We start from the raw sequence: 14,478 nt of genomic DNA, 5'->3' as shown, positions 1-14,478 counted from the left end.
AACTCCAAAATTTTGCCTCAGGTCTGACATCACTCCTGAAATTCCAGGTTTCTGCTTCTGCTTTATTCTCTTTTCTGTCGTGTCCCGCAGGCATCTCGAACTCGGCACGTCCCAGATGGCATTATTGATCTCACCTCCTAAAGCCACTCCCTTTCCACTGGCCCTTGTCTCAGTGCATGGCATCGCCAGCCCCATTGTTCACACCAGCAGCATCAAGGTCATTTATCTCTTCCATACCCGCCTACAATGCAGGAGACCCAGATTCGATCTTTGGGTTGGGAAGATCCCCTGGAGAAGACAATGGCAACTCACTCCAGTATTCTTGCCTGAAGAATCCCATGGATAGAGAAGCCTGGTGGGCTACAGTGCATGGGGTTGCAAAGAGTCGGACACAACTGAGCGACTAACATACACACACACACACACATTTCTACACCCAGTAGCCCAGGCATCAGCAGATCCTCCCACCATTGATGCCAGACCAGCCCCTAGCTCACCACTAGCCCCCAGTCAGGCCAGGTTCATCTCTCCTTGACTGTTGTGGAAAAGCTCCTTATCTTATCTCCCTGTTGCTACTTGACTCTCCCCAGACTGCCCTGACACCCATAAGGTATCCTATTTCCTGATTGCCTCCTGCTCACTCCCTTCCATCACAGAGACTTTCTCTTCCCCTCACAGCAGCCCAGACCTTTCCCACCCCAGGACCTTCGTCTCTGCTCCTCTCTGGGCTTGGAAACCCCAGCCTGTGTCTTCAGCGTCTGGCTTCTCGCCATCGGCCAGGTCCCTGCTCCCTTGTTGACTATTCCTGGAGTACTTGGCCAACCACAAGCTTTTCCTGTCTTTCAGATGAGTTTATTGTGTCAGTCTTTTGGCTTCCACACCTAGGTGTTACCATGTGATATTGGTCTTTCTCTGTCTAACGTGACTTAGTGTGAGATTCCCTAGGCCCATCTATGTTGCTGCGAATCACCTTACTTCATCCCTTTTTATGGCTGAGCAGTACTCCATTGCATCAGTGTTTATAACCACATCTTCTTTATCCATTCACCTGCGATGGACACTGAGGTTGCTTCCATGTCTTGGCTGTTGTGAACAGTGCTGCCGTGAACCCGAGGTGCAGGTATCTTTTCAAATTAGAGTTTGTATGTTTTCAGTGTGTCACATTGTAGTATTACCATGAGTTTTCACTTGTTTATGGTTTGACTTTGGGTGGCCCATTGACTCTCTAAAGCTCAGATTCTTCCTCTGTAAAATGGAGATGATAATAGCATCTAACCCATGAGACTGTTGAGAAAATCTTGTCGTGGAGTAAACAGCTTTTAAAATAGCATACTTCTAATTTTGGCTTTATCCTACCAGTCAAATAGAGCAATAATGAGAATTACATAAAGAAAGACACAAACATTGAAATGAGTATAAATTCTATTCTTGGTTAGCTTTCATCTGATTATGTTTGCAATGATTCCTTATAGAGAATTGAGTCCTTAAGAAAAGTCAGGGGGGAAAAAAACCAAAAGAGTTGAAAATGGTTGTGTCTGTTAAGCAGAAGTTAAGAGTGGGGCAGGTATCTGTTTTTCCTTGATAATGCCAGTACTGTTTGACATCTTGCTTTGATAAAAACTGAACTTGAATTAAAAAAGAAAAAAAATGAAAGAAAAAAGAAATACTGTAACATCTTAACAGGAGTTCTCAGGGGAAGAAGAGAGAGTGGAACTGTTGGTTATTTTTATTTTCTTCTTTGTGCTTTCTAAATACAAAATGATCCATGATGTACTTATTTAGTTTTCATAATGAAAAATGGTATATATGCTTTTCCTATAGTAACCAGATGTTGGAAGGTAAATGGAGAATTAATTGATAGGAGAAAGAAATGGCAACCCACTTCAGTTTTCTTGCCTGGAAAATTCTATGGACAGAGGAGCCTGGCAGTCCATGGAGTCGCAAAGTCAGAAACGACTGAGTGACTAAGCACATTTTTAATATGCTCTAATAATTCCTGGGAGCAATTCAGAGAACACAGCAACCTAGGTGTGATTACTCAGCACCAGTCATGCTGAAGGCCTTGAGCTGGTGGGAATGTGGGAATGTGGGCAGAAAAGAGGCTCAAAACAGTGTAAGGGAGATGAACCGAAAGAGACAGTGGTCCTCGGCAGTCTGATCACTAACAGATTGGTCCCAAGAACAAAAGAGTAAAGACTTCGGAAAACTTTAAAGCTGAAAAGAGGGCCAGACAGAGCTGGAGCCAGGTAGGTAAAACGTTGTTTCAGGGTCATTCTGAGCGTCCTATGTGTCTGCGTGCTAAGTCGCTTCAGTCGTGTCCAACTCTTTACGACCCTGTGGACAGTAGCCTGCTAAGCTCCCCAGTCCATGGGATTCTCCAGGCAAGAATGCTTGAGTGGGTTGCCATGCCCTCCTCCAGGGGATCTTCCCAAATCAGGATCAAACCCGTGTCTCTCATGTCTCCTGCATTGGCAGGTGGGTTTTTACCACTCACACCACCTGGGAAGCGCCTCTGAGCATCCTATTTTCATTTAAATACAATCTTCAGGCCAAAGCAGAGTTGCAAAGGGATTGCTTATTCCACACCTGGAAAGGAAAGCCAGCGCTTAGGGTAGGCCCTCCCAGCGTCAGGGTGATAGAGAAGCAGAAATCTGAGATCTGCTCTGACAGACTGGAGAAACGTTTCGCAAATTCGAATGCTCTGAACGCCCAGTGTCAGGAGGTGAGGAATCGCCGTGCCTTCCCCACGTGATGGGTGTGTGCTGTGCTGTCTGTTGCAGGACGGATGGTCACAGTATCACTTCGTAGCCTCATCTTCAACCATCGAGAGGGATCGGCAAAGACCCTACTCCTCATCCCGCACGCCTTCCATCTCCCCCGTGCGCGTGTCCCCCAACAACCGCTCAGGTAAGAGGGTCCAGGGGCCAGCTATCTGCTTCTCTTGGATCCAAGCCCCTTAGCTGACCCCGCAGACCAGAGGGAGGGCCATCCCGACTGGGACATTTGCTAGAAATGTGAAATGCATCTGTTTTCTTTCTATAGCAGGGGTAACTCTGTGTTCTATATGCACAAACTCAGAACAGACCTCTTTCTCATAGAGTTCTACAAATCTCTAAGAGGTGTCATAGGCATGAAATACACATCCTGGACCTGCATTCAGGGAGGAATAAGAATAAATAGAACCACCGAGTGTTTGCAGGTCAGGCTTTTCCATAGACATTTTTCCAACTTCAGGTAGTTTAAGTTGCATTTTATTGATTGTAATTGGGATACAGGAGAAAGAGGGTGTGCTCTTCCCTCCTTGAGAATGACATGCATTGGAGAGCTATCGTTCCAGCTTTCATTACTGTTCTATACCTGATTTGGTTTTTATTATTACCTGTAAACCAGCAGATAAGTCATTTGCATATTCATATTACAACCAACCATGACTTTTAAAACATTCAATTTAATTTTTTCTAATTTTGTTTCATTCTTTTACAAAAAATTTTATTGAAATATAATTGGTATGCAATACTATATGTTACTGGTGTACAATATAGTGATTCACAATTTTTAAACATTATGCTCCATTTATATTATTGTACAATATTAGCTATATTCCCTGCATTGTACAATATATCCTTCTAGCTCATTTTATACAAAATAATTTATACCTTCTAACCCCCTACTTCTATATTGCCCCTGCCTTTGTCTCATTTTTATTGCTTAACTTGGGAACTAGCTTTTCTTATCTACTTGTAAAGACACCTTATTTTTAAACCCTTTTTCAATCGCTTATGTAATGCCAAAGATTAAAGAACTCATTGACGGAAAAATATGAACATATTGCTTAGTATATAAATGGCATAGATTTTATTGTTGGTTTATTCTAGCATGCAATGAATAATTGTACTCACACATGCAGGTATATAAGCCTTTATTTAACAAAAGTTTTTCCTTGCCCTTCACTGCCCTCCTCCTGCCAAAGAAACTATATTTTCTGGAACCACATCTCAAAGGACACAGTACAGAGTGCCCTCGGCAGGGTGTCCCCTCTGCCCGTGAGCACGTTTGTCATGAAACTTTACATCATGCTTTACTATCAGAGCAGTGGGGAAAATCAGAAATGAATGGGGACTATTTGATTGGAATAAATTACCTTCTCCCAGCCCCTTGAAAGCTTTTATTTTTAGTGCTGTGTTATTGCTTGTAACATTTCGCTTCACACTGAACAAGACTTAGGAAACCCCGTGTAATTCAAGAAAGTGCCACTTGCCTCAGAAGCATGGAGGTGGCCTTTTACACATCATATTTTCATAATTCTTAAAAAGATAAGAAGATCAAACCAGTCAATCCTAATTCAGGGAATCAACCCTGAATATTCACTGGAAGGATTGAAGCTGACGCTCCAGTCCTTTGGTCACCTGATGCAAAGAGCTAACTCATCAGAAAAGACCCTGATGCTGGGAAAGATTGAGGGCAGGAGGAGAAGGGGATGACAGACAATGAGATGGTAGGATGGCATCACTGACTCGATGGACATGAGTTTGAGCAAACTCAGGGAGATAGTGATGGACAGGGAAGCCTAGCATACTGCAGTCCATGGGGTCATGAAGAGTCAGACACAACTGAGCAACTGAGCAACAACAAATAGGTAAAGAGCAGTGAGTCTGGGAAGCTCAAGGATGGTATTTCTAAGAGCTCTAATTATGAAGAACCAGTCCGTGTTAGGAAGATGGAATCATATAATAAATTGGAAGGTGCCCAGGAAGAAAAGCACTGCCTTTCAGAATGCCAGCATCCCAAGGATGCAGCCAAAGTCCCGCCTGGTAGTCCCCTGGCACAGCACATCGAAGGCACCCAATAAACACTCATGGGCATGATTTGATTTTTCCAGGAGCATCATCCTGGATTACCAGAGACTCGGACCACTGTGTGTGAGGTCTCAGGAGATAATTACACACTTGCATAGTTTCGTAATGCCCACCATCTGTGCAATATTAGATTCTCATTTTAAAAGCTTTGTTCAAGAGGCTCCAAAATATTGTCCCTTCGTGATTGTTGGCAGTGACTCATAAAAGGCCAATCTTTATGCAGTAGACCTGGGAACAGAGGAGCAAGAGCAGGAAGGGACCCTCCCAGGAGAGGAAGATGGAGAGAGAAGAGAGAAAAGAGGGCAGGGGTGGAAGGGGTGAGCAAGACACAGTAGCCTGGGTGCTGAGGATGTGCAGAAACTGGACCCAGAGCCCGGTTGAGATATGTGGAACAGTTGCAAGTTTCTTCCCTGGTTTCCCACTGGATTTACACCCAGATATTCTGGTCCAATTCACTTGGGGAGAGGAGCCAGGTGTAGCATCCATGTATTTTTGAGTATTTCAGGTAATTAATTCTTATGGGTAGCCAGGATTAGAAACCTCTTCAAAAGCTGAGCAGTAAGCCTTGATTTTATTTGAAGGTCTGAGAGGTGGGTAGGGGGCCTTTCAGAAAAGGATGGGTAAAGGCCCCTTTTGTTAACTTCCCATCACTGGGCTGAGACATCCACTGAGCCTCTCCCTCTTATTTATTCTGGCTTTATTTCCTGACCTGATGAAGAGCTCCTCAAATTTAGAAAGTGGGCCATGACTCGTGTTTCTGTCCCCGGTGTCTGGCATGGGGCTTTGAACATAGAAGATACTAAGTTCAGTGAAAGCAATCAAGTGGCTCAGGGAACAAGCAGGCCCAGTGGGCTGGACCTGGGGGACCCTACAAAGGATGTAGAATCAAAAGTGGGAGGGTAAACTGAGGCTTGACTGGGGAGGGGCTTGGACACCAGTGAGAGAAAGAGAGATTTATCCTAAAAGCCAGAGCTCCCCAGAGATTCCCTAGCCTTAATAATCACCAAGTGTACTTACTAAATATGGGTTCCTAGGCCCATATACTGAAAATTCAGATTCAGAATTTCAGGGATCTGGTTTTAGGGTCCCCAGGTTCTCAGGTGAGTGTCAAGGTTAAACAAGTTTCTGAAGCACTGCCTTCAGACATGGAAGATGGGGCTGACTCCATGCCTGCACTCTAGTGAGATGCAATTGACTAAGCTTGGGATGCAAGTGGCCTCACTGAGGAGCATGGAGACCAATCCTGAGGTCAGCCTGTAAGATGTGCATATAATGGCTGCCTTAGCACCAGCACACTCACTTAACCTCCACTTCACATTGCTTAGTTGCTCCCACTCCACCTAATCTTTTTAAAAAACGAAACTTCTTTTTGTTTGTTTCCTTTAGTCCGGGTAAATCTTTTCCTCTGTTCTGGGACCAGTTTGTTAAACCCAGGGAGGTCTAATTGCAACCTGTCATTTTAGAAATGAAGACCCAAAGGGTTGACAGAGCTCAGTTTCCAGGTCTGACAGGCAGATAATATCAAGGGTGCAAAGTGTGTGTGCAAGAGTGTTGAGGGCATTTGAAATGGAGCAAGGACACTCATCAGAAGACAGGCGCCCTCCTCATACCATGCTCCCAGCCAGCTCTGCAGGTTGATGGAGAGGATCTTGGAGGTGGGACTACACTGGCCCCACAGATAGCCTCTGCCTTCCTTTACAGCCATTTCTGCGTGACTTACAATTTAAGCAAAACTCATCTGATTTAATCAGAGATTCTTCAATATCAGTCATCACTCTTCTGAAACACATCTAGTTTTTTAAAAGGAAGGAAGAAGAAAAGAAAGGAGAGAAAGGGAAAGAAAAGAGAAAAGAAAGAAAAAGAAACCAAGACAGATCTCATTCTTAAAACTGTCCCATACACCTTGAGCAGGTCACAGCCCCACGAGGGTGTCTCTCTCGGGAAGATGCTCCCAGGATATAGTATTTAGTTCCCTGCCTCCAAGTTGCATGGCCCCTTAACTAGAAAGCACTGCGTGACATGGAATAAGGGGAGGCGGAAAGAGAAGAGTCAAAAGAACAAAAATAAAAATCAATGACAGGTCTGTGTACACATACTGACCTGTGCTGAGCCTGGTGCCTTTATGATTTCACGTGTTTGTGTGAGAAGCTCTACGTGCTGTGGGATGACACGCAGAAAGTGACCCTTTCGATTTCTTTATGTAGCAAGTGCCCCAGCTTCACCTCGGGAAATGATCAGCCTCAAAGAAAGGAAGACAGACTATGAGTCCACCGGCAGCAACGCCACTTACCATGGAACTAAAGGAGAGCACACTTCCAGGAAAGACACCATGACAGGTGAGCCCAGCTGTGCGAGTCTGCTCTGAAGAGCTGGTGATGGGACTCGGGGCAGGCCAGAGGGTGGGGGCATCAGACTTCAGTTCAGCAGCTCGGCAGGACGTGAGAGCGCGACAGCCAAGATTCCCAGGGACTGGCAATGAGATGACGCCGGGGGTATAGACATGGAGCATCTTGTTCCTGGAGAAGCTGGGAGAATCCTTGGTCTTTCTTCCCCTGTCCCTTTCCTTCTCACTTTCCCAAATTGTGCTGTTTTTGTTGTCTAGTCACTAAGTCGTGTCTGACTCTTTTGCAACCCCCATGGACTGTATAACCCACCAGGCTCCTCTGTCCATGGGATTTCCCAGGCAGGAATACTGGATTGGGTTCCCATTTCCTTCTCCATTGTCCAGCTCATGATATTCTCTCAAATTAGAGAAGGAGATCACCATAGATTTTTTTGCCAGTTGGCATAACCCAAGATGGTGGTCAAGCTTTGCCCATTAGGAGTGAGGAAGAGAGAGGGGGTGGAGAAAGGAGGGGAGGGGAGATGGGAGGGGAAGGGATGGGAGAGAAGCAACAGAAGAGGAACTCAGGGAAACCCCAGAACTGCTGTTGAGACATTTTCCCCTCTTGACGTGAAACCAACCTCTTAACATGGCGAACTCCCAAGAAGGCTCGTGAGAACCACTGACCTCAGTTTCCCTTCAGGAGGCATTGATCTGTCATGCCCTTCATCCTTCACTCCCCCAGTCACACCCATTGGCTCATCAGCTGGGACTCTGCAGAGGCCAAAATTGGTACCATCTACCCTGCCCATCCAAGCCAGCCTGCCTAGTGACCAGCCTTGATCTCAGCCCTCCTCCTATTCTGTAGTTTCCTTGTCTCGGGCTCCATGTCCACGTTCATTGTCTCCGCCAGCCTCCCCGCACACCTACCTCCCACCCCAGGTTTGCCCCTCCTCTGGGAGCAGGACTTGCCATATTGATGTGTGTGCATGTGTTGTGTGTATGTGTGTGTGTGTGTGTGTGTGTGTGTGTGGCAGGGTAGGGGGTGGGTATATGCCTCGAAAGCAGAGCTGCCAGAACCATCAGGATCTCTTCTAACCCAGGATCCCACAACCTTTTCCAAGCAGATGTGGAGATGGGCCCCTCCTGAAAATAGACCATAAGGACTTCAACAGAACAGGCCAGATTTGGGCATTCATAAAACTGGGGTACCAGGGTGCAGTCCTAAACAGACACTGACCCCCGCCTTATCCGAAGACTCCTAAGAGTTTGAGCTGCTATTCCTTGATATTATTTAGGTGTAGAGCTGCAGGGAAGCAGAACAGACAAATTGGATGATTTATTAACTTGTCTTCTGGATCCAGGGCGTCTAAGATGAATTTTTCTAATGGGAAGTGTATTTACCCCAGAGGCAGTGTTTTTCCTTAGCAACTCTACCCGGCTGCCAAACGAAAAGCATCACAAACAGATGCTTGTGGTCCCCATCCTCAGCTCAGCGCTCTGCCTCCGTGTAACACCAGGGAACACCCCACCCTCATGCCTGAAACATCTCCTGAGTGGGGGAACTGAGCGCACTGCAGAGGATGTGCCTTTTTTTTGGCCATGGCATGTGAGATCTTACCTTTCCCCCTAGAGATCGAACCTCTGCGCCCTGCAGTGGAAGCATGGAGTCTTACCCACTGGGCCACAAGGGAAGTCCAGCGTAGGCCGTACCTTTTGATTCTCATTCCCTGGTTCATTTATCCCCTAAGTGTTGCCCCCTGTGGCAGATGAGCATAAACAAAGGAGCTTATGAATCGGAATGCTGAGCAGCTGAGAATCTATTCTGTACTGATTACTCCAGAGCAGTGGAGTGAAATTCACCTGAGCCTTCTTTTTTGATTATTATTGCCCCAGGTAGCCACATCACCATCAGGCAGGGATGAAAAATTGAGACTATAATTATGAGAATAATTGTGAAATCAACTGCTTTGTTGTTATTTAAGTTGACCTTTTCTCTTTAACTCTCTCACCCAGTAGAATCGTTCAAAAGGTTTTTCAATGTGGGTGTGTTTTCGTTGAAATAGTTCCAGTGGTACATGATCATTTCCTGCAGACATCAGAGAATAAGAAATAAAATCTAACATATTTCTAGATGTTTAATCTTCCTAGAAAATGGCAGGAACCTTGAAAACTCCAGTATTGAGATAGATGTCATTTTTCAAACTTATTTAGAGGCTTCAACACTTTTCTCTATACTTAAAAACGCAGTTCAACACTCTACTGTCAGTCTTGCAGCAGGCCTAGAAGTACACGAGATCATCACTGAATAATGTATTTCTACAAGAAGGCGCCCTGTAAGCCAACAAGTCCTGCATAAAGTTAGTTGTTGTCACTATGACGTTGATGGTGACAGTGGGGTGATGATGGTCGTGGTGCTGGTGATGGAGGACGTGGGGGTATTAGGAGTAAGGGTGTTGGCGATCATGGTGGGGGTGGTGAGATTGGAGGGTGTGTTTGCCCTCTTTTATGGGCTTCCCTGGCAGCTCAGCTGGTAAAGAATCCACCCCCAATGCAGGAGACCCCGGTTCGATTCCTGGGTTGGGAAAATCCCCTGGAGAAGGAATAGGCTACCCACTCCAGTATTCTTGGGCTTCCCTTGTGGCTCAGACGGTAAAGAATCCTCCTACAATGTGGGAGGACCTGGGTTCAATCCCTGGGTTGGGAAGATCCCCTGGGGAAGGGAAAGGCTACCCACTCCAGTATCCTTTCCCTGGGGTCAGCACAACTGAGTCTTTCACTTTCACATGTTGGTATGAACAAGTCCCCAGCCGAGCTGGGCAGGCATCAGCATTCCATGTAGGAATGCAAATGATGAATTGCCAACCTCTGCTCCACTTCTCTTTAGCAAATACCCATCATTTCAGTGTTTACTTGCAGATCAGACTTCTTAGAACTTCCATATCGAACGCAGTACTTTTTCTTCTTCCCCAATAAATCTAGGGGGCATTCAAAGTTCAGTGCATTGAAAAAATATCTGAAAACCTCCCATCTTCCTTATTTCTCAGGCATCACAAAACATCCTAGACCGTTCCCCCACTTGCTGTGGGAAAACCATGGGAAGCTTCACCCTCAAAATGCAGCATGTAAAAGCTTTAAAGTGAAAAGCAGTTTCTTGCCTGGGTTATCATCCCCTCTCCTGAGCTCTCAGAAATGCAGATCCATCTGGGTTTTTATTCCAGGCTCCCCCTGCCCCAACCTTCTCTGTATTCATTTTCTGGCTTAGGGGGCGTCTCATTTCTCTCCTGTTTATCTGCCACTGAAGGGCCCTTGGAAAGCCAAAGTCAGCTGTTCACTCAGGCATGCAGAACTGTTATAGCTATTTCTCGCGGTCATGATTCCCTGGGAGCATTATGTGTTCAAAAGCACACATCGGAGGAGGGCTGTGTGATCCCAGCAGCTGCACAGCCTGACTTCAGAATTCACCTGCGGATTTTGCCCTCCCACCTGAGCTCCCCAAATACCTTAGCATCCAATGGTCGATCCCATTTTGTCAACGTCTCTGTTTCTATCATGCCTTTAAAGCCATTCTAATCTTCAGTACGTTGATTCAGTTGGAAGTTGGTGGTGGTGGTGGTTTAGTCGCTAAGTCACTCTTGTGACCCCATGGACTGTAGCCTGTCAGGTTCCTCTGTCCATGGGGATTCTCCAGGCAAGAATACTGGAGTGGGTTGCCATTTCCTTCTCCAGGGGATCTTCCTGACCCAGGAATCGAACCCAGGTCTTCTGTATTGCAGGCAGATTCTTTACCAACTGAGCAAAATTGGGGCCTCTACAAAAAAATAAAGGTATTTTCCTACCAGTCTACCCTTTGCTCAGATGCATGAAGGGCAGATCACCCGGGAGAGACATGTGCTTCACATGTCCAGAGAGGCCACAAGTTCAGTGTCAGCTACGCGGTCTCCTTTAAACAGACGAAGTGAGCCAAAAAGCAGGAGAGGAACTTCCAGTAGAACATCTTTAGCTCAGAAGCCACAACAGGGAGAGAGACTGAGGCTATGAGAATGCACATTCTGCCCCCCCACAAAAAATGCATTTTATTCTGAGTAACAGGAAAAAAAATTTCACCTTGTCCTTGAAGTGACATTTTCCATCAGCAGATGATAGCTCCAAAGGCAGATTTTTCTAAGGTTTACTCATTCGTTCATTAATTCACTCAGCAAATAAAGCACTCACTCTGTGAGCATGCCCTGAGCCCAGGCACTGTCCCAGAGGCTGGGGAGACCTAAAAAAGTGGCAGAACAGTTGGAGCTCTGTCCTCAAGGAACTTCTTGTCTCCTAGGTAAAGGGAAGTAATATACAAGGTAAACAATGGGACAAGCTTGTTAACAAGGTAATAGCAAACAGTGTTGGGTGTAATGGAGAAAATAAATGGGGTCATGAGACAGAGGGTGTCAAGTGGGCGGGGTTCCTTTAACTAACAAGGTCAAGGAGGAGTCCTTTGAGCTGAAACCTGAACACCAATAAAGAGAGGTAGTCCAGAGACTGGGGGATGTAAGTTCCAGGAGAAGGCTCAGGAAGACTAACATCTCGGATGCAAAATAAACTTGGATGCTCAGGCCAGGAAGGAGGGCCAGGGTAGCCCCCTGAACCAGGGAAGAAGGATGGGAAATGCTGCAGGAAATCAGGTGGGGTCCAGATCACACGGAGCTTCAGAGACAGTAGTGGGAGCTCAGCTTTTACCATAATCACAGAGAGCAGGACACTGCAGTGACATAGTCCAATCTGTCTAACAAGATGATGGCTTAGCTGCTGGGACCAGAGTGGATGGAGGAGCCAATTAGGCAGAGTGGAAGCCGGGCTGCTGAGGAGGATGCTGTAGCAGTGGTCCAGGCAAGGGATGGTGGTTTCCATGGTAATGCAAAGACAGGAGCGATGGGCATTCAACCAGAGTCTCTCAGAGTGGCTTTAAAGTGGGAAATGGGCTGTCAGCTCCCACATTCTAAGCAGAATTTCCCAAGAAGAATTTTATTGCACAGCTATTATGTGCTTTTAGTAATAATCATGGGCGGAGTGATAGATTATGCTGACTTAGTGTCTAGAGTGACTGGTGTCTGTGAGAGAAGAGATGATGAGACATCCTATTTCGTGATCCCATAGATACTAGAAGCAAAAGGTAAGTTTTTTCTTGATATCTTAAGTGTTTTATGGGCTTCCCTGGTGCCTCAGAGATAAAGAAGCCACCTGCCAATGCAGGAGAGGTGGGCTCGATGTCTGGGTTGGGAAAATCCCCTGGAGGAGGAAATGACAGGGTTCCCCCGGAGGAGGAAATGTCAACCTACTCCACTATTCTTGCCTGAGACATCCCATGGACAGAGGAGCCTGGGGGCTAGAATCCATGGGGTCACAAAATAATTGGGCACAACTTAGTGACAAAACACAACAAAAGTGTTTTATAGCCTGCTGACACTCGACAGGCAGTGTTTTCCAGAGCTTTCTTAAACTGGGACCTTTTAGCAGCTATAACAGGGCATCTTTCCCTGGGCCCTTCCTTAGGGCCTGCTGCAGGCGTCTCAAAGGCCCCAGATGAGGAAGCAGCCAGGTGGGCATCTTGCCCAGGTCTTTAGAAGCTGCTGGCAGCTGGAGGAGACCTTTCCCGCCTTTTGTCTAGACCACAGGCTGGTCACAAGCCAGGATGCGGGGCTTCCGTCTCTGCGTGGAACAGGACTCCAGCACCGCGGATGTGCGGGGTCAAGGTGGGCGGGACTTCCTGCCTGTCCATCAGACCGCTGAGAAATGAACTGTCTCAGCGATGATCAGGCCCTTCTGTGAGCTCAAATTAGAAATTTCATTCTTGTCATTCTTCAGCTAAAAGCTAAGAGGCCGATCCAGATTCCTGCACGCTTCAGTGCAGGTGACAGGCTTTTATTATCTGCCGGTGTTCACCAAGAAAAAAAAAAAAAAAAGACCGCAGCACTGGCAAGATGACCATCTGTTTGCTGCGCCTGCCCTGACCCCGTCTCCAAGCTGAATGTTATTGCAAGAGGCTGACAGGCTTTGGGGATTTTATATTAGTGCATAACTTCTTCTTTCTTAATATCGGTATGTAAAATGAAGTGTTCAGGGCGAAAGAATTTCTTCCATTCGGAATGGTCCATGTGACACCAAGCGTGGTCAGGGCAAAACCTGGCCTCGATAACCATCATTCCTCCTTTGAAGTCTTGCATTCTTTGCTAATACTTTTGTTTCCCTTTCAGCTCAAACTACTGGAATTTCAACTTTGTATAGGAATTCATATGGTGCGCCCGCTGAAGACATCAAACATAACCAGGTAAAGGAGAGGCAGCAAGTTGGTGTTCATTTCTCCCTTCGTCTCCTGTGAAATAGCTTGGAATCATAAAAGAGAAGTTAGCTTATATTTAACATGCATAAAAGGGCTTGCCAGGTGGCATAGTTGGTAAAGAGTCTGCCTGCCAGTGCAGGAGATGCAAGAGACATGGGTTCGATCCCTGAATCAGGAAGATGCCCTGGAGGAGGAAATCACAACCCACTCCAATATTCTTGCTGGGAAAATTCCATGGACAGAACAGCCTGGCAGGCTATAGTCCATGGGATCACAAAGAATCAGACATGACTGAAAAAAAAAAACAGAAAAAGAAAATAACGTCCCCCACTGCTCTCCACTCATGTGTGACTCCATATCCACGTGGGTGGTGGCAGTCAACAGAACAGCCTCGAATTTGAAAGCAGTCTTTATTTCACTACAACCCCATGCATTATCTGGTGGTAGAAAGCAGATTTTCCTACTGTGATGCAAAACCTGAAAGAAAGCCCCAAATGTACAAGTGTAAGATGCTGGTTACTAGACAGATTGTCTAATTACTAGGCGTGGATTAAGGCGCTCCTGTAACCCAGCCAGTTCTCCTTGGGAAGAAAGCATTCCTTGCACATGACAGTTACCAGTGAAATAGACACGTCAAGTTGAATGTGAGCAACTGAATGAAAGGCATTGTGTCGTGCCTCGCTGCACAGGCGCGTGGGAGAACCAGCAGTATCAGCGTCACCTGGGAGCTTGTTGGGAACACAGAAGAGACACCTCTCTGGCCCCGTAACCGTCACGCATTCAGGGTCTTCTGCAGCGGAGTTGCATTTTAGCTAGGTGCCTAGGTGTTTTGCGTGGCTGTTCAAGTTTGAGGAGCCTTGGCTGGTAGACACTTAAGAATCTATCTGTGTTTGTGTGTGTGTGTGTTTTATTTAGCAAATATTTCTTGATGGCTCATTTTCTCTGTGGTTCTGTGGGAATTGTAAAAGCAGGAGGGC

General features: G+C 46.2%; 1 protein-coding gene across 2 annotated transcripts in view; it reads left to right on the top strand.

Annotated features, from left to right (window-relative positions):
* The window catches only part of CTNND2 (catenin (cadherin-associated protein), delta 2), a 914,052-nt gene that overhangs the window by 893,961 nt on the left and 5,613 nt on the right, over positions 1 to 14,478 (top strand). For both annotated transcript variants that reach the window (XM_010833758.1, XM_010833759.1), the window contains 3 exons: positions 2,781 to 2,907; positions 7,061 to 7,192; positions 13,416 to 13,489. In XM_010833758.1, the coding sequence (XP_010832060.1) occupies positions 2,781 to 2,907; positions 7,061 to 7,192; positions 13,416 to 13,489 (333 nt within the window). The remainder of the gene's footprint in view (positions 1 to 2,780; positions 2,908 to 7,060; positions 7,193 to 13,415; positions 13,490 to 14,478) is intronic.

Source organism: Bison bison, unplaced genomic scaffold (genome assembly GCF_000754665.1).
Source record: "Bison bison bison isolate TAMUID 2011002044 unplaced genomic scaffold, Bison_UMD1.0 scf7180017863887, whole genome shotgun sequence".
Lineage (NCBI taxonomy): Eukaryota > Metazoa > Chordata > Mammalia > Artiodactyla > Bovidae > Bison > Bison bison.
Note: the sequence above shows the minus strand (reverse complement) of the source record. Positions and strands in the feature narration are given on the sequence as shown.